The sequence below is a fragment of the Euprymna scolopes genome, chromosome 22, assembly GCF_053919585.1.
Source record: "Euprymna scolopes isolate OS-2025 chromosome 22, ASM5391958v1, whole genome shotgun sequence".
NCBI lineage: Eukaryota > Metazoa > Mollusca > Cephalopoda > Sepiida > Sepiolidae > Euprymna > Euprymna scolopes.
In genome coordinates, this window is record NC_136503.1 from 103,099,247 (window position 1) to 103,123,628 (window position 24,382).

The 24,382-nt window shown below is 35.0% G+C and overlaps 1 protein-coding gene across 3 annotated transcripts in view; it reads left to right on the forward strand.

Moving 5' to 3' along the window:
- Nucleotides 1-24,382, forward strand: part of LOC145243581 (uncharacterized) — a 465,876-nt gene that overhangs the window by 2,496 nt on the left and 438,998 nt on the right. For all 3 annotated transcript variants that reach the window (XM_080106561.1, XM_080106562.1, XM_080106563.1), the window contains exon 1: nucleotides 1-3,383. This exon is cut by the window's left edge and continues 2,496 nt beyond it. In XM_080106561.1, the coding sequence (XP_079962687.1) occupies nucleotides 1-3,383 (3,383 nt within the window). The remainder of the gene's footprint in view (nucleotides 3,384-24,382) is intronic.

Consider the following 24,382-nt stretch of genomic DNA (forward strand, 5'->3'; position numbering starts at 1 on the left):
CCACTGGTCGAGGGTCTCTGACACCAACATCGCCAGTGTCAACCCCTTCGCCGTCGACGAATGGGACTTCGTCGCTGTTATCAACTCAAAAGCCATCCACATCATCATCATCATCATCATCAACAACAACAACAACATCGTCGTCAGCATCATCATCATCAACAGCAGCAGCGCCATCATCATCATCATCATTATCATCATCATCAAAAACATCGACATCAGTAAATAAAACAATTCCGACTCCCCAAGCAGCCACTCCTAGTAGGACGACAACCTCGACGACGACACCTGTAACTAAATCCCCGGGGGTTTCGCTTCCATCGACGAAGGCAACACCGACCACCACCACCACCACCACCCCAGCCACACCAGTTTCGCTATCAGCCACAACAAAAACGCCAATCGCGAAAACAACAACATCAACACCAACAACACCAACAACAACAAACATGAGAAAGGCCGAGGAAATAGCATCAGCAGGAGTCACAGCAAAGCCGATGAGAGTGTCGGTGGCGGAGGCGGTCGTGGCGGCGGCGGCGGCGAAGCCGGAGTCTACAACGAACATAAAAAGCAAAGAAAACACAACGAAAACACCCGTGGCGTTAGCCTCGGACAAAAGTACCCCGTACAAATCGTACACGACGTCCACGGAAGATAAAACCCCTAAACACGCGACCACACCGACGACGACGACGACGACGACAACACGGATAACTCCCCCCTCCTCCTTAGCCGTGTCCGCGACTAAAATGAAAGCCACGCCTCCGGCGACATTAGGAGATAAATACCTCGGACAAGACACCGACACGTCCACAAACGCGTCCCCCAAAGTAAAAACCATGGTTGTGGAATCTTCCAAATTTGCCAAATCCCAAGCAGCAGCGGCAGCAGCAGCGGCTGCAGCTACAACAGCGAACCAAGGTAGCGTGTCGGAATACAAAAAACCAGGAGAGGAATTCGGGCAAAACGCGGGCTATATGAGGCAAACATCGTCGACAAGGTTACAAGAGGATCCGAATAAGATGTCTTCTTACGCAATAACGCACCCGATTGAAGTACAAACTGATGGTCAACCTTACGGTGGACCTCATTCGTATCAGGGGTCCAACGTCAGCTGGAAGTCCGCGCCGATCCAAGATGGTGGCGCCGAATACGATGCTGGAGGCTATGGTAGGAATGTCGGTGAATATTCCCGACAGTGTTCTTCATCGTCAACATCATCGAATTCTTCCGAAGGTAAGGGCCGTACCCCGATCGTGGTTGAGGTTCAAGTACGTAGGGGTCAGCGCCCGGCGCAGCAATCAACCCCGTCTGGTGGGCGGTCGCCGTCCCCAGCTCCAGCGTTTATGGTTCTTTCACCCCAAGGTAACAATCGCTTGATGCGGTCAAACTCGAGTGGCTTTAGAGCAGTGTCTGGCTTCCCGTCTGGCCGAACGAGTCCCGTGGTGTTTGGCCCAGGTGGGATGTACGGTGGTAGTATGATCGATGATGGAGGTGGTAGCGAGAGGAGTTGGGATAGTGGGGGGAGCTGTTATAGTCCGTCCCCTTCATCCTGCTCTTCGCCCGTTTCTTCTTCCATGCGTAGTGTTTACCGTCCGTCCCCGTCCCCTTCGCCGACACCGGGCTCCGGCTTGCGTGTGATCCCTCTTCCGGTTCTACATACCACGTCGGCGGCGATGGGGGCGTCAGGTGCTGGGTCTGGGGGAGGTTCGTCAGAGTATGGGGTCTCCCGCTCAGCCACGGCCTCGCCCTTTACTGCGGGTTATTCTACCCCACCCCCTGGATACAACACCCCACCCCCACCTTACTCGCCAACTGTAGATCCTGCTTCTTCAGGCACTCAATGGAAAGGTGCCAACTATCCTACCCAACAATTTACTGCGCCGCATAATCATGCAAGTAGCAGCGGTGGGGACGGGAGTGTTGCTCGCCCTAACTACTACAGTGCTGACGTACCATTAAACGCTACTAATACCTCGAACGTAAATAAAACAACTAATCGTGCTTTTGACTATAATAATTCGCAAGACCTTGATGCTCGTGATGGTCGACCGATCGAGCAGTTTAATCAGCAACCAGCGCCAACAGTGACGGGCTATAGAAAGAAAGATGATATCGATGCAAGGTTTGTCTCTGACAAGGGCTACACAGGTACAGCTTACCCTGGCAAGAACGAAGAACTTTCCCACCATCCCCGCGTAAATAACGATACAGGCGATGGCGTATCAGGTTACCAACAGAAAGCGAAACAACAGCACGCAGCCGACTATCTAAGATGTCATAGTGACGAAAGCGCGCCGGATATATCTGAGCGTGGAACTGTTTCAAGGCACCCCGGCCGGGAGGATAATACAGCAAACAGCTCTGCTGATGCTGTAGTTTCTTCGGGTTCCCTTGCGGCTGTGTCAGCCGTCGCTCAACCTCCAGTGTCCATTTCGAATGCAGCTAAGGAGGAGGGGAGTTCTGTAAAGACTACCCGAGAAAAAAATCGGGACCAGGGGCCGAAAGAACAGAAAAATGAATTCCCTGACCAGCCCGGTTCAAAAAGTGACCGTCGGGGTAGTAGCTCGTCGGCTGAGTCGTTGTCGCCTGAACCGGACAGGGGTATTTCGTCCAAGGAGCGACTAAATTTTAGGATCCAAATATCCGAGCTTGAAGACAAAGTCTACAAGCTTGAACGCAAGAACAGTAAGATCCAGAAGGAGTTTGGAGAAAAGCTCGCCTTGGAGAAAATCATCGGGGAACTGAAAAACCAACTAAGAAGCATGGAGAGGAAGTACAGTGGTTTAGAGGAGGAAAAGAAAGAGCTGGAGGATCAGATTCAAATCGAGAAGGTCAAAGTGACCAAAGGTCAGCTAGAAAGCCGGAGCCTGATGGAGTTACGCAAGTTACTTGAAGAGAGTGACCAGGCCCGGATGAAACTGACCGAGGAGAATGAGCTTCTCCGGGAAGAGGTGAATGAGATGAAAGTCGAGATAGACGAAATGTATGACCAGTTCCGCGAGTCGGAGGCCGAGGACTTTAGGGAGTTGCAGAAGGAGCTGGAGATCACGGCTAAGAACTGCCGCATCTTACAGTTCAAGCTGCGTAAGGCCGAGCGTCGCAATGAGCAGGTCGAGGCCGACAGGGAACAGTATGAGGAGAAACTTCGGACCCTTCAGAATGCTTTCGAGAACGAAGACGCGAGGAGGCACATCCAGGCGTTGGAAGACGAGGTCAAGATGGCCAAAGAAGTGTCCGTTCGTCTCCACGACGAACTGGACATCCTCGAGGAGAAGCGGGCTCGTGTCGAAGATGACAACCGGAAGCTGCAAGACATGCTGGAATTATCCGACAAGAAGAACTTCCGGATGGAAATGGAGATAGATAAACTCCGAGACAAAGTAAGTAAATTTTTATTAATTTGTCGTTTCGAAAAATTATTTTAAAAATGAAATATTTATTTCTGATTAAATAAGCTTTAAAATAATTTAAATATTTATTTGTAATTTAAACTTTAAAAAAAAAAACTTAAATATTTATTTGTTATTTAGTAAACTTTTAAAAAACTTAAATATTTATTTGTTATTTAGTAAACTTTAAAAAAAACTTTAATATTTATTTGTTATTAAATTTTAAAAATATATTTATAAAAACTTGATCATTCATTTGTTATTATTTTTTAATGTATTTATTCGCGTTGTAGAAAACTTCAGAAAAATAATATTCATTTGTTATTAAATCGTTTAAAAAGTATTCATTAATAATTTAGTAAACGTAAAATACGGTAGTATTTATTTGCCATTTAGTAAACTAAAAACACTTTAAAATTTATTTGTTATGAAATTTTAAAAAAAAATCTATTTATTTGTCATTAAGTAAACTTTAAAAAAAATTTAAAAAATTTTTCTTAAATAATATTCATTTTTCATTTAATAAATTTATTTTTAAATGTACGCTATATTTGTGATTGTGTGAAGCAAACTTTAAAAAAAAATCATATTCATTTGTCATTTAAGAAACTTTTAAAAGACACTTTCATATTTATTAATCAGAATGTCTAAAAAAAAAAACTCAACAAGGCTGATTTTTATAATATAGCAATACCTGTTGAAACAAATTATGAAATAAAATTTAAAAAAATAGAACGAGCGTTTTTTAAGAAATATTTAGAGAAATAAGAAAAATATAGTAAAAGGAATTTCTTGACATTTTGGTCGATTTGATGATACCCTTCAAAGGATTTGATAGGTAAACAGCTAATATATATCTTGTAAGGTTAAATACATACATACATACATACATACATACATACATACATACATAATACACACATACATATATATATATAGATGTGTGTGTGTGCGTGTGTGTTTGTGTGTATAAAGACATTAATGAATTTGCAGACATTTTTGTCAAGCTGATGAAAGATATGATAAGTATACAACTAAGATATATCTTGTAAGATTATATATATATATATATATATATATATATATATATATATAAGGGCATAATAGATTCACTGATTGATACAATAATTAAGTGATTGATTTTGCGCTACGAAACAGATACTGTCAAGAATTGTATAAGTCAACTGAATTAAAGAAATAACTAAATAAATAGTGGTCAACATCATGAATTTTGGAATATAACTCTTTGTCATTTATTCTCTATATTGCTCTGTATTTACATTGAGCTTCTTAAATAAGGATTTATATATAATAAGAAAATGTATTTTTACAGAAATATATATATGTGTGTGTGTGTGTGTGTGTGTGTGTGTGTGTGTGTGTGTGTGTGTTAAAATACACTTATATATTTATATTATATTTATTTTAGCCTGTCAATTCCACATTTTTTTAACTATTGCGCCGATCTGGCTAAAATTCTGCATGGACATTTATTAAGATAAGGTCTAGCGAGCTACGCATTATAGTATTCATTCGATACACTGACATGGATTAATAAGGATCAGTAATTAATGCAAAACATGAGGCAAAATTTAAGATATTCAACAATCAATCTGAAAAAAAAAACACTCATTCTTAGTTATTCTGGTCAGTGGGATATAGTCCAATTTGTATGTATATATATATATATATATATATATATATATATATATATATATATATATATATATGTCTGTAGAAATATATTTCTTATTATATATCAATCCTTATATATAAGAAGCTCAATGTGAATACAGAGCAATATATAGCATAAATGAAAAAAATATATGTGCATTAATATAAACATATATTTTACATGGGTATATATATATATATATATATATATATATATATATATATATATATATATATATATATATGTACAGGGTGACCTAAAAAAAATAAAAGAGGTCATCTAGAACTTATGCTGTAGAACGGAGAAAAAAAAAAGAAAAAAAGGGCAAGGACCCTAGTGTTTTGATGTGATGTTTAGAATTTAATAAACTAGTTATGACCAAAGTTTCATTTCAAAACAGTAAGAAACAGAGACTAATTAGAGTTGGGGCCCGGTTTTTATGGGTCACGCTGTGTGTGTGTATGTATGTATGTGTGTGTGTGTGTGTGTGTGTGTATATAGATAGCAACACTTCTATAGACAAAATGTACATAAGTTTACATTTATATATATAAATATATATATATATATAGATATATATCTGTGTGTGTGTGTATGTGTGTGTGTATTTATATATGTGTGTGTGTGTGGGGGGGGGTGTGCGTGTGTGCGAGTGTGTGTGTATAATTTTACAGAATAATTTTTTTTTGCGATTTGGAATATATATATATATATATATATATATATATATATATATATATATATATATATATATATATATAAGTGTGTATGTGTGTGTATTTCTTAAAGAGATTTACAAATAAATTTTTTTAACGTGATTAGATAATATTGATTATATCATGAATTTTGTAGAGTCATTATATATATATATATATATATATATATATATATATATATATAAAGAGAGAGAGGGGTGAGAGGGAGAGGGGAAGAGAGACACATAGAGAGAAGCAGATAGAGAGAGAGGTTGAGAGAGAGGGTTTTGCTCAGGTAGTTTTTATTGGCCATAATGCGTTTTCTTCTGGTGCGCTGACTCTTCAAATTCCTCCACAACTTTGTTTCTAGCCAATGGCAAGGAGGTACATAATATGTCTGGCAAAAGGCCATGATAGTAGAGCACCCAGTGACTAAATTCATAATCTAAGTAAAAAACAAACTACAAAAGGAAAATATGTATTTGTATTTTCAGCTATTAAATTTATAATTCATAATTCAACGCGTTTCGGCCGATGTAATATCCAACCTTCTCTAGATGATTAATTTCAAGCTTTTGAATTTTAGGAATTCGCATGTTGTTAAGACCAAACGGTCAAGATCGTTGATTAATAATCCGTTCAAAATGGCAGTCTTCTGAATGTTAAAGGTTCAATCCTTACTGCGTTCGATAATAATTAAGAATAATATAAAACTTAACACGTCTCTTTATTTATTTATTTATTTATTCATTTATTTATTTATTTATTTATTCATTTATTTATTCATTCATTCATTTATTTATATATATATTTATTTATTTTTTTGTATATATATTTATTTATTTATTTATATATTTATTTATATATTTATTTATTTATTCATTTATTTATCCATTCATTTATTTATATATGTATATATATGTATATATGTATATATTTATATATGTATATTTATTTATTTATTCATTCATTTATTTATATATTTATTTATATATTTATTTATCTATTAATTAATTTATTTATATATATATATATTTATTTATTTATATATATATTTATTTATATATTTATTTATTCATTCATTCATTTATTTATATATATATATTTATTCATATATTTATATATTTATGTATTTTTTTATTCATTCATTTATTTATGTATTTATTTATTCATTTATTTATTTATTTATTTATATATTTATGTATTTATTTATTCATTTATATTTATTTATGTATTTATTTATTTATATATTTATTCATTCATTCATTTATTTATTTGCATATTTATTTATTTATTTATATATTTATTTATTTATATATTTATTTATATATTTATTTATTTATATATTTATTTATTTGCATATTTATATATTTATTTATTTATATATTTATTTATTTATATATTTATTTATATATTTATTTATTTGCATATTTATTTATTTATCTATATATTTATATATTTATATATTTATTTATTTATATATTCATTTTTTTTTTCGGAGTGTTATCCGCATCCTGTAGTTATTGTTTCACAACGTTTCGGCCAACTCTTCCTCTGGCCTTTGTCAGGTAGTTAACCGTGACGAGATAGGAATGCTAAGTCTCTTTACTGTATCCTTACCAATTACTGCCTTCCGTAGTTGTCGTCGTTTCACCACGCCACAACGACTATGGAAGGCAGTAATTACTGGAGATACAGTTAAGACATACAGCATTCCTATCCTGTAGTGATTTACCATCTGATGAAGGCCAGAGGAATAGCTAGCCGAAACGTTGTGAAACAACAACTATGAAGATGGGGATAGTAGTCCGCAAATAAATAAATCTATATATAAAAGTGAAATTGTTTGTGTGTGTACATTTCCTTGCCAAACTACTCTGTCACTTTTCAGTCTACGGACTCGAGATTTGACATTATGGATATTGAGGGTTGGAAAAATCATTTTAATCGGTTTTCGGCCAGAAATTTGGCTGTCAAGGGGGCAAAGTTCAACGATTTGACTTTTGAAAACTCTACCAAATTCCTCTGCCAATTTTGGGTCTAAACACTTGAAATTTTATTTGAAGGTTCAAACTTGTTAATTTGATTTGAGCCCAAGGATCAATCTTGTTAATTTGATTTGAGCCCAAAACAATAAATATTAAGGGGTCAAATTGGGGTCAAAGTTTTTAAAAAGTGAACACTGCTGTCTCTACCAAATTACTCAGCCAATTTTTTGTCCAAACATTTGAAATTTTACATGAAGTGTATTCAGACATAGGGCAAGCTTTTTAATCGTGTTTTGGCCGAAAATTTAGCTGCCAAGCGATCAAAGTTCAAAAGACTTGACCTTTGAAACCTCTACCAAACTATTCAGCCAATTTTGGGTCTAAACATTTGAAATTTTACATAAAGAGTATTCAGACATGCAGCTTTTCTTTTGCCTCCTGTTCCCCTTACCTCACCCTTTTTTTTAACCAAGTAAGATCTGTGACTTACGTGTAGTTTCATTAAATACTTTTATATGCAAAATCCGATCCCGCATTTTACTAATTCCTGCCCTCTGATGAGAAGGAAAGTATTTCTTCGAAACTCCGCGGATTAAGGACTATCCACTTATCTTGTGCTTTCTTTTTTTAAAATTAAATATGTTTTTAACTCTTTTTCAAGATGTTTTTTAACATATTTTATTAATCATTTGTTCGTATTATAAGCTCTATTTCCTTTTCGGTTTTATTGAGCTTTTTATATCTGGCTGAGTTTATTTTACTTGTAAATATTAACTCTTTAATATTTATAATATATTTTAAGTTTACCATTTAGATTACCTTAGTAAACTTATTGTAACTTTTATTATATATATATATATATATATATATCCCTTCTCCATACACTCGAAATCTGTGTCCATCTGGCTAAAGTTTTTAACTCAATTTCACTCGTGGTCGATGTATTTTATTTATTTATTTAATTATTAAATCTTAAAACTTAAATGCTGTCAGATCAAAATTGAGATCCCCCCGCCCTTTTTTTTCATCGTCTTCTTCTAATATTGTTTTTCCAAATCATAATAACCACTTCTGTTCAAGTTTGACAAAGTTGTTGGATCGTTGATACGATCCGGTAACCGAAGCATGTGTAACTAAAACAGATAAAACGGTAATATATATATATATATATATATATATATATATATATATATATATATATATATATATCCAGGCTAAATAGAGCACACACAAAGGAACAGGTCAACCAGAGGTCAAATAGGCCTTTGTCCGATAAGTGCGTTCATTGGCTGATAGGAAAGGCGCGATGGATACTAGAATAACTAAAATCTCAATAGAAGGTGCGTATATAAAAACGACAGACTACCACAAAATTCGTGCATAAGCCTGAAGAGTCCTAGAGTGAATGAAACGCGGAATATTCAGTATAGCTTAATCGCCATATATATTTTATAACTTAATAACTAGTTCTACCTACGTATTGAGCACTTTTGAAGTAAATACTTAAAGTTTACGCATAAATTTATACTTTCGTATATTAATTTTATCTGAGTAAATGAAGTAGTTATATATATATATATATATATATATATATATATATATATATATATATATACATATATATATATATATGTTTTTGTCTCAGTATACTCCAGACGAAGTTCTCAGAAATCAAGTGGCTCTTTCCTAGACAACTTAATCTCAATCTAAGACTTGTTTTTTTACAAAGGAGTCACCACTTATCAAGGCTTGGAGGCCACTCGAGGATAAGGTTTAATGAGTGTACAGTAGTCAATGGGAAAATATCGTAGTAATCTTTAGTAGTGAAACTTTGGTAAACTTGATTACTTAAGAGGACGGCTCATCAAGAATTTGTTTACATTCAACTTGAAGACGACCATATTATAGTCAGCTGGAAAGAAGGCAAAGAGAACAGAATTTTACAGGCGTGCAGTTCTAAGAAAGAAACTTTGTTCATGGAATCTACGTTTAGGTTTTTAGGTTTAGGCACAGATAAAGAGTGGGGGGAATTATGTATAGTGGTTGCAAATAGACGAGTGTTTTTCGTGAACGTTTGGCAATGGGAGATCATAAATTGGAACTCAGGCGAGCACTTGCTATAAAAAAGACAATAGAGCAGAGAAAGACTAGTAATGTCTCTTCTGCAAGAAATGAATATGCACAGATATCAGAATATTTCATTAACCTTCCTTTCAAACGGCGCAATCACGTCGATCGCCGGAGTTAAGCAACATTGAACCTGACCAGTACAAGATGGGTGACCATTTGGGAAAGCTAGGCGCTGTGTGTACCGCGCCATGTCGTAGGACTTTCCAGGTTGGTATCTGGGGGCGCGTTTAACTCACTGGGGGAAATGCACCCCCGAATCAAGACGGAAAATAACGGGAAACTATAGTCTTTACTTGTCTTCCCAAGATGACCATTGCTTTACAATTTGGAGAGGCGTGGTCGATGAGGCTGTTAATAACAGCACGGCGGCTGATGATACTGATATTTCAAGTGTTGAGTTTGTAAAGAAGTGACCAACATTAAACTTTGCCTTACCCCAATTTACATGCAAATTGTATTATCGTACATCATTTTGGGGTCTCTTAATCTTACTTGATTCCAGGACAAGAATTCATCTAGTCTGGTAGAGTATCCAGCTTAAGGTTTTCACTATACGCAACATCACTTCGATAACGTGCACGAATCTCGTATAAGCCAATGTAGGGCAGCCATAAGAAAGAGATTCCATTTGAGCTTTGAATGCTATGGCATTTTTGAATATTTATTCATAGTTCACTTTCAGAAAAAAAATATCCTCTTATACACTCGAAGACAGTGTCTAGTAGGCATTCACGTTCTTTCCAGTAGGCAGTCAAGTTCTCTGTACATGTATATACGTGTAAAAGTATGTGTGTATATACAATTTTTTGGCAAGATTTTATTCACATGCTGGCGTAAGTTCATAACAATTTTGGTTATGATTCATATATCTACGAGGCACAAAATAGTTTTGTTCATTTAATGCTTAAAATAGCGAATTCTAACTAACCATACTATCCATTTACTATATATATATATATATATATATATATATATATATATATATATATATATATATATATATATAAAAGTGAACGTGTCTGTCTGTCTGTCTGTGTGTGTGTCTGTGTGTCTGTCTGTCTGTGTACATTTCCCTACGCAATAATTCTGTCAATTTTTAGTCTATAGACTCGAAATTTGAAATACCGGGTACTGAGATTTGGGAAAATCGATGTGACGGGTGTCAGCCAGAAATTTGGCTGTTAAGGGGTCAAATTTCAACGATTTGACCTTTAAGAACTCTACCAAACTCCTCCGACAATTTTGGGTCTAGACACTTGAAATTTTAGATATAGGTTCCTTGAACCTGGATCTAACTTAATAAAGTGATTTGAGCCCGAAACTATAAATTTTAAGGGGTCATAATAGGGGTCAAATTAAAAAAAAAATTTACTCTTTTTTTTTTTTTTGCTCAGCATACACCTCCAAACACCCGGGCAACGCCGGGCTGAAATGCTAATGCTAGTATATATATATATATATATATATGAGAATAATTGAAATAATATTCCGACAAAATAGAGAAATGAAAAGGAACAAACCGAGTTTTGTGTTCATCAACGTTTCATCTTTATTTAGGAAGTCTTGAAATAAAGACGAAACGTTGATGAACACATAACTCGATTTGTTCCTTTTTATTTCCCCTCCCTCTCTCTCTCTCTCTCTCTATATATATATATATATATATATATATATATATATATATATATATATTATAATATAAAGCTGAATGTGTGTGTGCGTGTGTGTGTGTGTGTGTGTGTGTGTGTGTGTGTGTGGTTACGAATAGGCTCCTATATGGTTGACTATTTTAAAAAACTGATTGCATATAATGAAAAGATGTATCGAGACACAGGAATGGGCATGTTTGATCTGGCAGAACGGTGGTTCATTAAAATTGTGGGGTCTGCGTTCGCATCTGGTCCACAAAGTATGGAAAAAAATTTAAATTTAAATTTTTTTTTTAAAGTTTACAAGTGTTTTTGATATAGATGTACATGATAATACTTTGATAAATATGTTTTAACTTAAATAGGGATGGTATAATAAAATTGTGGGGTTGGCGTTCGCGCCTGGTATCCATAGAATGGAAATAGGCACAAACTTTAATAAAGACTTTTCATATCTATCTGCGCAAGTATACTTTGATAATTATGGTTCTATTTGAAGAAATATGGTATAATAAACTTATGGGGTGTTCGTTCGCACCTGACCTCCATAGAATGGAAATATGTCCCAAAGTTTAACAAGGTTCTTTTTAATGTAGATCCACAGAATATTGTGATAAATGTTTCAGTGTGAACAGGTATGGTATAATAAATTATGTAGTTTATCTATTTTATTTTTACTTTCATGATATTTTGCTTTGGTTTTGATACCCCCAAATTTACAACCCTTCCTTTTCATAACCTATCATAGTTTCATAAATCAGAGTCCATTTTCTGTAGGCTGTTTTTGAACCCAGTCAACGACGGGTACTTTTGCTAGTATATATATATATATTATATATATATATATACAGAAAGTTTACATTTTTCATTCAAGCAGACATTGCTAAAACAACACAAAGCTTCTGTTTAGTAATACCTTTTTTTATTCTTTACAATTTTCCATATTACCTTTTTTGTATATACATCGAACGTTTGGATGTTTGGTCCAAGCAGTTTTCTTCTCTTGTTCTTCCCCATAACATTAACGAAAAAAATACTTAAAAAATTACTTCGAACCTGCACCACCGGAGTACCCTTCTACGACCACATAGGAAGCATTTACACCCAAATAGACGGTGTATCCAAGGGTTCCATCCTCGGACCCATCTTCAGTGAGTTCTACATGAATCACTTTTAAAACCTGATACTTACCAGAATCAGTAAACACTCTATTTATGTAAGGTATGTAGACGATATTCTCCTCCCTGCTAATAACAACCAACAAATATTTACACTTAAGGACTTTCTCCAAGACAACTCCGTAATCAAATTCACTGTTGAGTTAAATGTTAATAACAAAATATCTTTCCTCGACGTCCTTATTGACACTTCCAATAACACCTTTAGCACTACAAAACTACAAAAAACTTACCTGCTATAATTCTTGCCTTCTTAATTTCAAGAGTGAATGGCCCCATCGATACAAAATAGCCATCGATACAAAATAGCCATCGATACAAAAACCTCCTCAGCTGAGCAAAAGTTATCTCTTACAACAAAAAAAAATACTACTAATCGAACTAAAAACCATTGAACAATCCTCATCAACAACGGTTTCCCAAGTTATATTGTTGGTTAATACACAAACTCCATGCTTCAAAAGTTAAACAACACTCCCACTAACAGTAACACCCCCAACACCATAACAATCAATCTATTCTATTGCAATCAAATATACCCTGGCTTTAAGTTGGAAGAAATCGCTATAAAAACATCATCCATAGATACATCTCCAATAACATTAGATTCATCATTTACTATAAAAAAAAAATTTAAACCAACAAAACTTCGTTATTAAAAACAATCCTTCCCTAGAACGGACCAACATCATCTATCAGTTCAAATGCCACTTGCAAGAATGTAACTCCTATAAAAAACAATGCAACTAATAGTTACGTTGGACATACGACCATAACATTATCACGCCGCCTCACTTAGCATAATGTCGAATCAAGTGCCATCTTTCAACATTTACATAAAAAACATCATTGCCTGCCCTCAAATTTCAGAGAAATTCTAGTTAATAACACCAAAATACTACACTACGAAACGAATGTTAAAAAACTTAAAATCCTTGAAGCTGTTTATATCAACACGCAAAAACCTAGCCTGAATCAGGTCACATTTCAGAATAGTACCAGTATACTCAAATGCCTCGCATAACTCCTTCCTCCTCTTAGAACAGGCATGCTCTCCTAACTTTCCCCTACCACACTTACGCCCCCCATCGCTGTCAGCAATCACAACGAACTTCGCTCGCACCCTAACTACTACTTATATAAATCTTCCCATAATTCCCTACTGAGACTAACACCCATTCCTGATAATGTGAAGACGATTTCCCGAAAAGTTCAAACTGCGGACACTTCGAGAAGAAAAGAATGCTTGGGCCATACATCCATACATTCAATGTATATACAAAAAAGATAATACGAAAAATTGACAAATAAAAAAGCTATTACTTAACAGAAGCTTTCTGCAGTTTTAACAATGTATATATATATATATATATATATATATATATATATATATATATATATATATATATATATATATATATATAGTGTTCCTACTCACAATATCCAGTATGGTTGAAAATCTTCCGTTTTAAAAAAATGGGGGCGAGAATAGTTCAATTGTGTATGATTTTATGTAGACAGATACAAAATTTTAATTATGAGTAGAACTAATTGTATAGTTCCGACTTCAGACAGACATATATCAAATCTCCTTTATTAATAGAGGTAACAGTAAAGTTTCAGTTTCAGAGAGAAAAATACTAAATCTCCATTATAATAGAAACATAGTTTCGGTTTCAGACAGACAGAAACAAAATTTTAATTATAAGTAGAACTAATAGTATAGTTTCGACTTATGGCAGACATATATCAAATCTGCTTTATTATCAGAAGTAAAAGTAAAGTTTCGGTTTCAGACAGACAAAATCTCAATTATAATAAAAAAAATCTCAATTATAATAAAAAAAAAAGAACACATAGTTTCGGTTTAAGACAGACAGATACTAAATCTCAATTATGAATAGAACAAATAGTATAATTTCGGCGTTAGGCAGAGATATATCAAACCTGCTTTGTTGATAGAACTAACAGTATAGTTTCGGTTTCAGGCACGCAGATATGATTTAATATTATTTATAATCGAATTACATTTTCAGCTATTTATTACCTAGTGTAGTTTGACTTCCATCGTACTACGATAGGTTTCAACGGGGATATAACATTTCGTCCTTTCGACCCTCCTCTAAGACATCTTCTGAAAGAATGTATTACACCAGAAAGTATTGAATTAGTCCGCATTAGTATTTGGCTTTAAATATAAACTGCGCCCTACTTGCTGACTAACCCACTTATATAGCTGCTCCTAATTTTATTTTAGGGGGGTGTAACATCATATGGAAAGTACCCTACACTTGTTCTCTGTGGGCAATCCTGAGGCTATAACCCCGTAAATATAGATTTGGATAAAATTCTTAACGGTGAATGATCCGACGAACTGCAATCACTTGTATCCCCTCGACGTAAATAACCCCGACAAACATGAGAAGCAGTAAAATCCCACCCCTTCACAGTTGAGATCCTTAGGTGTAAGAGAGACTTCTACTCTAGTAGTTTTTTCCCAGAACCGCTAGACTTTGGAATTCCCTTCCGGGTTCCTGCTTCCCCAACTGTACTGACATGCAGAAGTTCAATTGTAACGTGAACCGACATCTTGCTGCCTAACTCCCCATATAGTAGCCCTGTAGCTTTATGTCCCTGATAGTAGCCCCCTACATCAAAGTGGCAATGTGCCTTGTTTGGGGTGAAAATGTAAAAAAAAAGTCTACTTGTCTGTGCTTTGTTTAGACATCCAGCAACTACATTATCCAAAATCCACTATCAACAGTGTGAACAAAAATCTTGCTGTTACAACTCCCCACCTTTCAAAAATCGGAAAACATCGATCTTAAAATTAATCTTTTCTGCCTTATAGATAAAAAATAAATTTTACAGGGAAATATTTTACGTTACACCGGCCAAAAGAAATAATAAAATCCCAGGAAATAATTTCTTCTTAAAATAATTTCTTCTTAAAAAAAAAACAGATTTATTGTCATCTGGAGATATAGCTCAGTGGTAGAGTATTCGATTACAGATCTAATGATCCCTTGTTCAATCCCGAGTGTACCTCACCATTTTATTTTAATTTTTTCTTAAATTATGAGTTCAATTTATGATAAAAGGAGAGCCATTTAAAATCGCCGCAAATCATTTCTTCGCGTGCACATTTTAAAACAAAACATTAATCAGAAGTGACTTTTCCAGGACATTCATCGTCAAACCCTAACCCTAACCCTAATCCAGACTTTTCTCACAGCGTTCATCGTCAAGCTCAAATATCAGCTGACGTGATATTATAAACAAACACGGACAGAGTTTGATGAACGACATTGTCATTATTATATTTTTTTCTACGAATTAGTCCACCAGTAAAATATAAAATCAACAGAGGAGTGATTCTATAATAATGTGTACGCAATCTGTATAAATTAAAATATCATATTTATGCGTATTGTACACCGGGGAAACGCCGGGCTGCCAGCTAGTATAATTATAATCGAATTACATTATCAGATATTTATTATCTAGTTTAGTTTTACTCTAATTACGATAGTTACTGGCTAGGATATAATATTTCGTCCTTTCGGCCATCCTCTAGGACATCCCCTGAAAGAATGTATTACATCAGAAAGTATTAAGCCAATCTGCATAACTATTATGCTTTTAATATCAACTAGGCTCGTTAAACTGCGCCCAACCTTCTAACTAATCCACTGATAAGGGGTTTTTTTTACATGGTAGTCACCACTTATCAAGGCCCGAAGGCCACTCAGGGATAAGGGTTATTGCGGGTACAGTAATCAATGAGATAGTATTGTAGTAATCATTAGTATTGGGGGTTTTGATAGAGTGTCTTACTTAAGGGGGCGGTTTGTCAGGAGTTTGTTTATGTTGGACCTGAAGACGTCCAAGTTGTAGTCAGGTGGGAAGCAGGCAAGCGGCAGAGAGTTCCACTGGCGTGCAGTTCTAAGAAAGAAGCTTTGCTCATGGAATCTACGTTTAGATTTAGGCACAGATAGAGAGTGGGGAAAATTATTGACAGTAGTTTCAGCTAGACGGGTGTTTCTCGTGAAAGATTAGCGAGACGGGGGACGAGGGATTGGAGCTCAGACGAGCACGTGCCATGGAAATAATGATAAAACAAAGACAGGCTCGCAACGTCTCTTCTGTGGGAGAGAGGTTGCGGGGAAGAGAAAAGGGCATCCCCCACTAAACCACGAAGTCTATTTGGTACTCTGTCAAGGCAGGATAGGCTGTTTTTAGCAGCTCCTGCACAGATGTGGCAGCAGTACTCCATCCTTGGACGTACTTGGCTTTTATACAGATAGAGAATTGCATCAGTAGTGAGATATCTTTTGGGTCGGTAGAAGGATCCCACAATTTTCCCAGCGTCCCTGGTAACAGATTTGATGTATGTGTTCCATTTCAGATCAGGAGTAAAGGTCAAACCCAGAAGATTGTCAAAACATGGAGCCTCCCCAAGACGAGAGCCATCCATTTCAATTGATGCCAGATGGGGATCAGAGCGTTGATGATGTAAAGATAGAAGCTTGGTTTTGGGTGCATTAAAAGTGAATAGCCACCTCTTCCCCCATTGTACCACGTGCTCAAGATCAGAGGAGAGAGAATTAGAGAGAACTTTGTCATTTAAGGCCTTTGATGTGTTGCCATAGATGGTCGTGTCATCAGCAGGTTTACTTTAGAGTGATGGTACAGCAGCGGTTAAACTCTGAACTGATACTATTAAAACTTATATGGGTTGATGTTTATTTTGAATTTCAGTCACTGTGTGATAGGATGGAAATCCAGGAGATTCCATAAGCATTCCATAATCACTCCTGAAATAATAATAAAAAAGATAGAAAAACATTCGCGTTATGTTTCGTATATCATTTCAAAATATGCGACTGTTACCGAGTCATAAAAAAATTATTGCGTTTTTGCCAATATTTTCATTCTATTTATTCCATTTGTAGATTTCTTCATATATATATATATATATATATATATATATATATACTTGTGTGTGTGTGTCTGTGTGTGTGTGTGCAGTAAGAATTACAATTAAGTTTACAAAGATAATCCAAAATGGCAAACTTAAAATATATTATAATTAAAGATTTAATATCTATAAGGTAATCCTAGCCAGATGTAAAAGCCCAATAAAACCAAATAGGAGATAGAGCTTATAAGAAGAACAAATATAATAAAATAATAAAACATGTTAAAACACTTTAAGAAGAGTTAAAAACATTTAATTTTCCAAAAGGAAACACAAATTAAGTGAATTGTTCTAATATATATATATATGTGTGTGTGTGTGTGTGTGTGTGTGTGTGCGTGTGTGTGTGTGTGTGTGTGTGTGTGTGTTATTTGTTTTTGTTTTTGCGATACGTTTTGAATGAATTCAATTATTTACAAAAGTGCGTTTTTACCTAAATGCGAGTTGGGAATAATTTTCCCTTTACCCAATGTGGTACCCCCACAAGAATTACAGTTTACCAAAATGATCCAAGATGGCAAAACTAAAGTAAATTATAAATATTAAAGAATTAATATTTACAAAGTAATCTCAACCAGATGTAAAAGCTCGATATAACCAAATAGGTGATAGATCTTATAATAAGAACAAACAGTTAATAAAACATGTTAAAAAGAGTTAAAAACATTTGATTTTAAAAAGGAAGCACTAAATAAGTGGATAATCCTTAATCCGCGGAGTTTCGAAGAAACACTTTCCTTCTCATCAGTGGATAGGATTTAGCAAAATGCGGGATCGGATTTTGCTTGCAAAAGTATTAAATGAAACTACAAGTAAGTACTAGATCTTACTTGATAAAAAAAAATGAAATAGAGGGAATAGAGTGAATGAAAAAGTGATTTCACTTTAGACTTCAAGTGAAATGACAAAAATGCAGAATCCAAGAAATTTAACTAACTTTCTTGGATTTTGCATCTTTGAATTTTACCGTCATTGGATATTTTACCCTTCACCAGACTATCCATTCACGTGAAATCACCTTTTTTAAAATCCAAAGATGCAAAATCCAAGAAAGTTAGTTAAATTTACATTCGCAGAAGTAAAATCTAAGGGAACCACGTAATTCCATTCACGTGAAATCACTCTTTTATTCACCCTATTCCCTCTGCTTCATTTTTTTTAATCTGATTATGTTTGTATTTTTCATCATAAATCTTAATACAAAAGACGCAAATATTTGGGGGACTGTTTTAAACATCACTAATGTAATGTGTTTAATGGTAAAAAAAAGCCTCGAGAAACTGTTAGTTTGTTTATGTTTTGACGAAGAAGTCGTCGTCACCGTCGTCGATTTCGTGGCAAGAAAACTAGAGAAAATGTAATCCGTTTATATTTTGACGAAGAAGTCGTCGTCGTTGTTTTTTTTTCTTTTTTTTTTCTTTTTTTTTTTTTAATTACATTTTCACCCCAAACAAGGCAAATTGCCACTTTAGTGTAGGCCCCCTACACTAAAGTATACTATCAGAGGCAACAACTACTGGGGTACTATGTAGGGATTTGCGCAGCAAGATGTCGGTTCACGTTACACTTGAACTTCTGCACGTCAGTACTGTTGGGGAAGCAGGGACCTGGAATGGAATTCCAAAGTCTAGCGGTTCTGGGGAAGAAACTATTGGAGTAGAAAGATCTTTTACATCTAGGGATCTCTACAGTGTGGGGGTGGGACTTAGCAGCCTGTCGGGTTTGTCGAGGGTGCTCACGTCGTGTGGGCACAAGTGATTGCAGTTCGTCAGAGCATTCACCACTAAAATACTTGTAGAAAAGTCAGAGGGGTGCAAAATTTCGTCGATGGGACAGGGGTTGAAGTTTAGATGACAGTTCAGGGCCTATCAGGTTTGCGACTCTCTTTTGAACCTTGTCAATGAGCGAGAGACTAGTAGCAGATGCACCAGCCCAAATGTGACAGCAATACTCCATACATGGGCGAATGGTGGCCTTATAGAGGTACAGGATACTTTCGGGTGTTAGTAGTTGTCTAGCACGGTAGAGAGAGCCCACCTTTCTTGCAGCGGCCCTGGCAATGCCTTCTATGTAATTGTTCCAACCTATGTTTCCTGTGAACGTTAGACAAAGGAGTTGTCGTCGTCGTCGTCGTCGTCGTCGTCGTCGTCGTCGTCGTCGTCGTCGTCGTCGTCGTCGTGATAAAACAATTAACAAATACACTTACGTATTTTGTTAATTGTTTTTGGTTTTGTTTGTTTTTTTTAATTTTTTTATCGAGAAATCTTAATATAAAAGATGCAAATATTTGGGAGCTCTGAAATGACCTATGCATATAATAAACTTGGCGGGAAGGGAAGTAATATGTCTCTTAATGACGTCATATTCGCTTTTAAATCCAATATCTGGATTCCCGAATATAAGAATTCTCAGGTCTCAGCCCATCAGAATGGACGGTTTTTGGCAAGGTAGCCTTTAATATTTATGAATCGGAAATTGGAAAGATTATGTTAGGTCATGTAATATGTAATACACCTAAAAAACATACAATATAGCCAGAAATATTACGTATGCTTAACGTCAAAATATAGCTAAAATAATATTATATAATACTAGCAGGCTGCCCGGCATTGCCCGATCGTAAAACACGCTTAAATATGATATTTTGATAAAATGCAGATTTCGTGTTTATTATTATATTATATTGGGCCCAATATATATTAATGATTAAAAAAGTGTTTTAAAAAAATGACTCGTGCGCCACAACCAAGAATCGAAATCAAAATGTTTAGCTTAAAATTTACTTAATTTTATTTTTACTTACGATTTTACGTTAATGCCTAAGCTCTGAATACATGTTTGCTGCAGGGCTGAAAATTAAAACCTGAATCAATAGTTATTACGTTACGCATGCATATTCGTAATGCCGTCGTTCGACCTTGCAAATTTCATTTCTTTAATTTTCAAACTTTTCTACCGACAGACTGTTTCACAACTCTTCAATGCAGCTAGACTAGCAGCTACCTCAAGCCAGGATTAAAACCATTTGACGCTATCGAAAAAATGGGGAGAAAAAAAAAGTAGGGGGGGGAATCCAGACTATAAAAGTTGCAAGCTCTCTAAGAAAGAGGGATAAAAATGGAGAAGTCGTATTTCAAACTTTTTGGAAACTCGTTCAAAAATTAGAGCTTGCAAATTTTAGTCTTTTTTCTTTTTTAAGAACTCAATTTTTTTTTTTTTTTCTATAGCGTCGAATGGTTCAGGGTCACCTGACGAAGTCTCATTGACAGAAACAGATGCCTGTTTGTAGCGACCAAATGTAACTGTTTACCTTCGAATAAATAATCAATATTTTGCTCTTGTTATCAAGCACTATCTAAAAATCTTGTTGTATTCATTAGTCCCTACTTTTCAATATCTCAAGCCTGGAGATGTTATATATATATATATATATATATATATATATATATATATATACAGACCGTACTTTGGGATAATTGCGTTAAATCTGAGGGTAATTGTGTCAACTACAAAAAAGTTCTCTTTATATGCGTGGTTACCAAAGATAAAGTTTCACATGGGTTCAATTACTCTATTTATTAAGTTTCATGAACTAACCGAGGAGGTTGGTAGGCAAATTTTTTAAGGCATATACATACATACATCTTTATTCGATTGGCAAAATTTTAGAATAATTATAAAAAAGTGAACCATATCGTAAATTCAATCAACTAAAAAAATGGAAACCGGGGTGAGGAAAAGAAAAAAAAATATATATATATATATAATGGGGCAAATTATATGTACAATTAAATAAAATAAATAAGTCGATTAAAAAACGATCGTTAAAATATATATATATGTATATATATAAATATAAAATATATATATATGTATATATATATAAATATAATATATATATATATGTATATATATATACATATATATATGTATATATACATATATATACATACATATATATATGTATATATATGTATGTATGTATATATGTATATATATGTATATATATATGCATATATATGTATATATACATATATATATACATATATATATATATGCATGTATATATATATGTGTATATGTATATATATACATATATGTATGTATGTATATGTGTGCATATATATATAAATATACATATATATATGTATATGTATGTATATATATATGTATATATATATATGTATATATATATGTATATGTATGTATATATATATGTGTGTGTGTAGTCATCGACATAGAGTCCTGTTTCGTTGTATCACAACTCATCAGTGCCGCTAAACTACTATCTCTCCCAAGCCAAGAACCGTCGTATATATATATATATATATATATATATATATATATACAGAGAGAGAGAGAGAGAGAGAGAGAGAGAGAGAGGTTTGTGTCTACTATAAGCTTTTTACGCAAATATTACGCAAGTATAAATCATGTAGAATATCTGCATGAATATAATTACACGTAACAGTTAACTAAAGATGATCATACCATAAGAAAACCGAAAAAAAAAAAACTAATAAGGAATTGATTAAAATGAATGTTTAAAAGAATATGCAAATTAGTTAGATCTTTTGCTAGCGAATGTTATTTCACGACCCATATATAACAAAGTTGTATTTTCTTTTTAAATAAAAAACGAAAGGGGTTTTTAATATAAATATCGATACACAATAAAACATAGATAGATAGTAAAAATACCACACAATATAGCCACATACAGTAATTGTCTGTATTTTTGAGATGAGGTGTTTTCATTGATTGAGATTGTCGGACTGACTTCCTCATCTTGGTTGTTATAGTCACAACGTTTCGGCCGTTTTTCCCTCCGGCCTTCATCAGGTGTTTTGTATCGAACTGAGGAACCGTTTGTTAGGAGTCTCGAACTCAACCCTTTATTATTATTACGGGGGTACCGTGTTCGGACTCCAGCTAGGCTCTGGGACATTTTATTCAAAACAGAGAATCAGCAACTATGTCCCAGAGCCTAGCTGGAGTCCGAACGCGGTACCCCCGTAATAATAATAAAGGGTTGGGTTCGAGACTCCTAACAAACGGTTTCTCAGTTCGATACAAAACACCTGATGAAGGCCGGAGGGCAAAACGGCCGAAACGTTGTGACTATAACAACCAAGATGAGGAAGTCAGTCCGACAATCTCAATCAATAGCCACACACATTATAAAATAAGGTCAAAAAACGAGACTCACGTCTTATATGTGGAAAGGTTTACGTAAAATAAAAAAGAAAAATAGCATAATACTTATTTCAAAGTTTGCACAATTTAATCTGAATAGACGAACATGTTTATGAATAAAACGCTGTACATGTTAGTATTCCTCTGGTCGTATGCCATCATTGAAACACCTGAACATCAAAGTTAAGATCATGTGATCCCCGGGCGAATAGCGCAACCCAAAAATACATGCAAAAAAAAAAAAAAATTCTGAACATAGCTTCATTCAGGTTCGTAAGCTTATCGCAAATTCCGATGTAAGGAGGATGCGAACAGATTTTATCTGGCATTCTTATAAAAGACATATATAGCTAGTCCATCATTAACAGATAGCTTAATAGGAGTAGATGTTTTGTTTTATTTTACTTGAGAGTCACCACTTATCAAGGCCCAAAGACCACTCAAGGATAAGAGTTAATGAGTGTAAGGTCGTAGTGTAGTAATCGTTAATTGTGTAAATTGGGTAGAATTTGATTATTTATGGAGACAGCTCAACAAAAAACAAGGCACATTGTCACTTTGATGTAGGGGGCTACTATTAGGGACACAGGCTACAGGCGTACTAGGTGGGGAGTTGGGCAGCAAGATGTCGGTTCACGTTACACTTGAACTTCTGCATGTCAGTACAGTTAGGAAAGCAGGAACCTGGCAGGGAGTTCCAAAGTCTAGCGGTTCTGAGGAAGAAACTGCTCTATTACATCTAGGGATCTCTACTGTGAAGGGGTGGGATTGTACTGCTTGTCGGGTTTGTCGGGAGTATTTACGTAGAGGGGATACAAGTGCTTGCAGCTCGTCGGAACATACACCGTTTAAGTTGTTGTAGAACAGGCAGAGGGATGCTACATTACGCCCATGGGACAGAGGCTGAAGCTTGGATGAGAGTTCAGGACCTATTAGGTTGGCGACTCTCTTTTGAACCTTGTCTAGGCGTGAGAGACTAGTAGCAGATGCACCAGCCCAAATATGCCGACAATATTCCATACATGGGCGAATGGTGGCCTTATAGAGGTACAGGATACTTTCAGGGGTCAGCAGCCTTCTAGCACGGTAGAGAGAACCTACTTTTTCGCAACGGTTCTGGCAATGCTCCCAATGTAATTTTTCCAACTCATGTTTCCTGTGAAGATTATGCCGATGAGTTTAAAAGATGTGCTTTCAGATAAAGAGTCTTTAGCCATTGCTATTGGTGCTAGAGAAGGTTTCTTGTAGTTATTGATGGCAACAAGTTTAGTCTTGGCAGCATTGAATGTGACCATCCATTTTTGTCTCCGTTTCACTACAGATTGGAGGTCATCCTCTAGTGTTTCTGCCATTTCTTTAGATATGTGTTCATTTGTGTGTGTGTGTGTGTGTGTGTGTGTGTGTGTGATTAGTTTTTTTTTTTTTTTGGAAAAAGAAATCTATCAGAGTGCTCAATTAAAAGTAAAATCCGAAAAATAAGAGCGTATTTATATTTTCT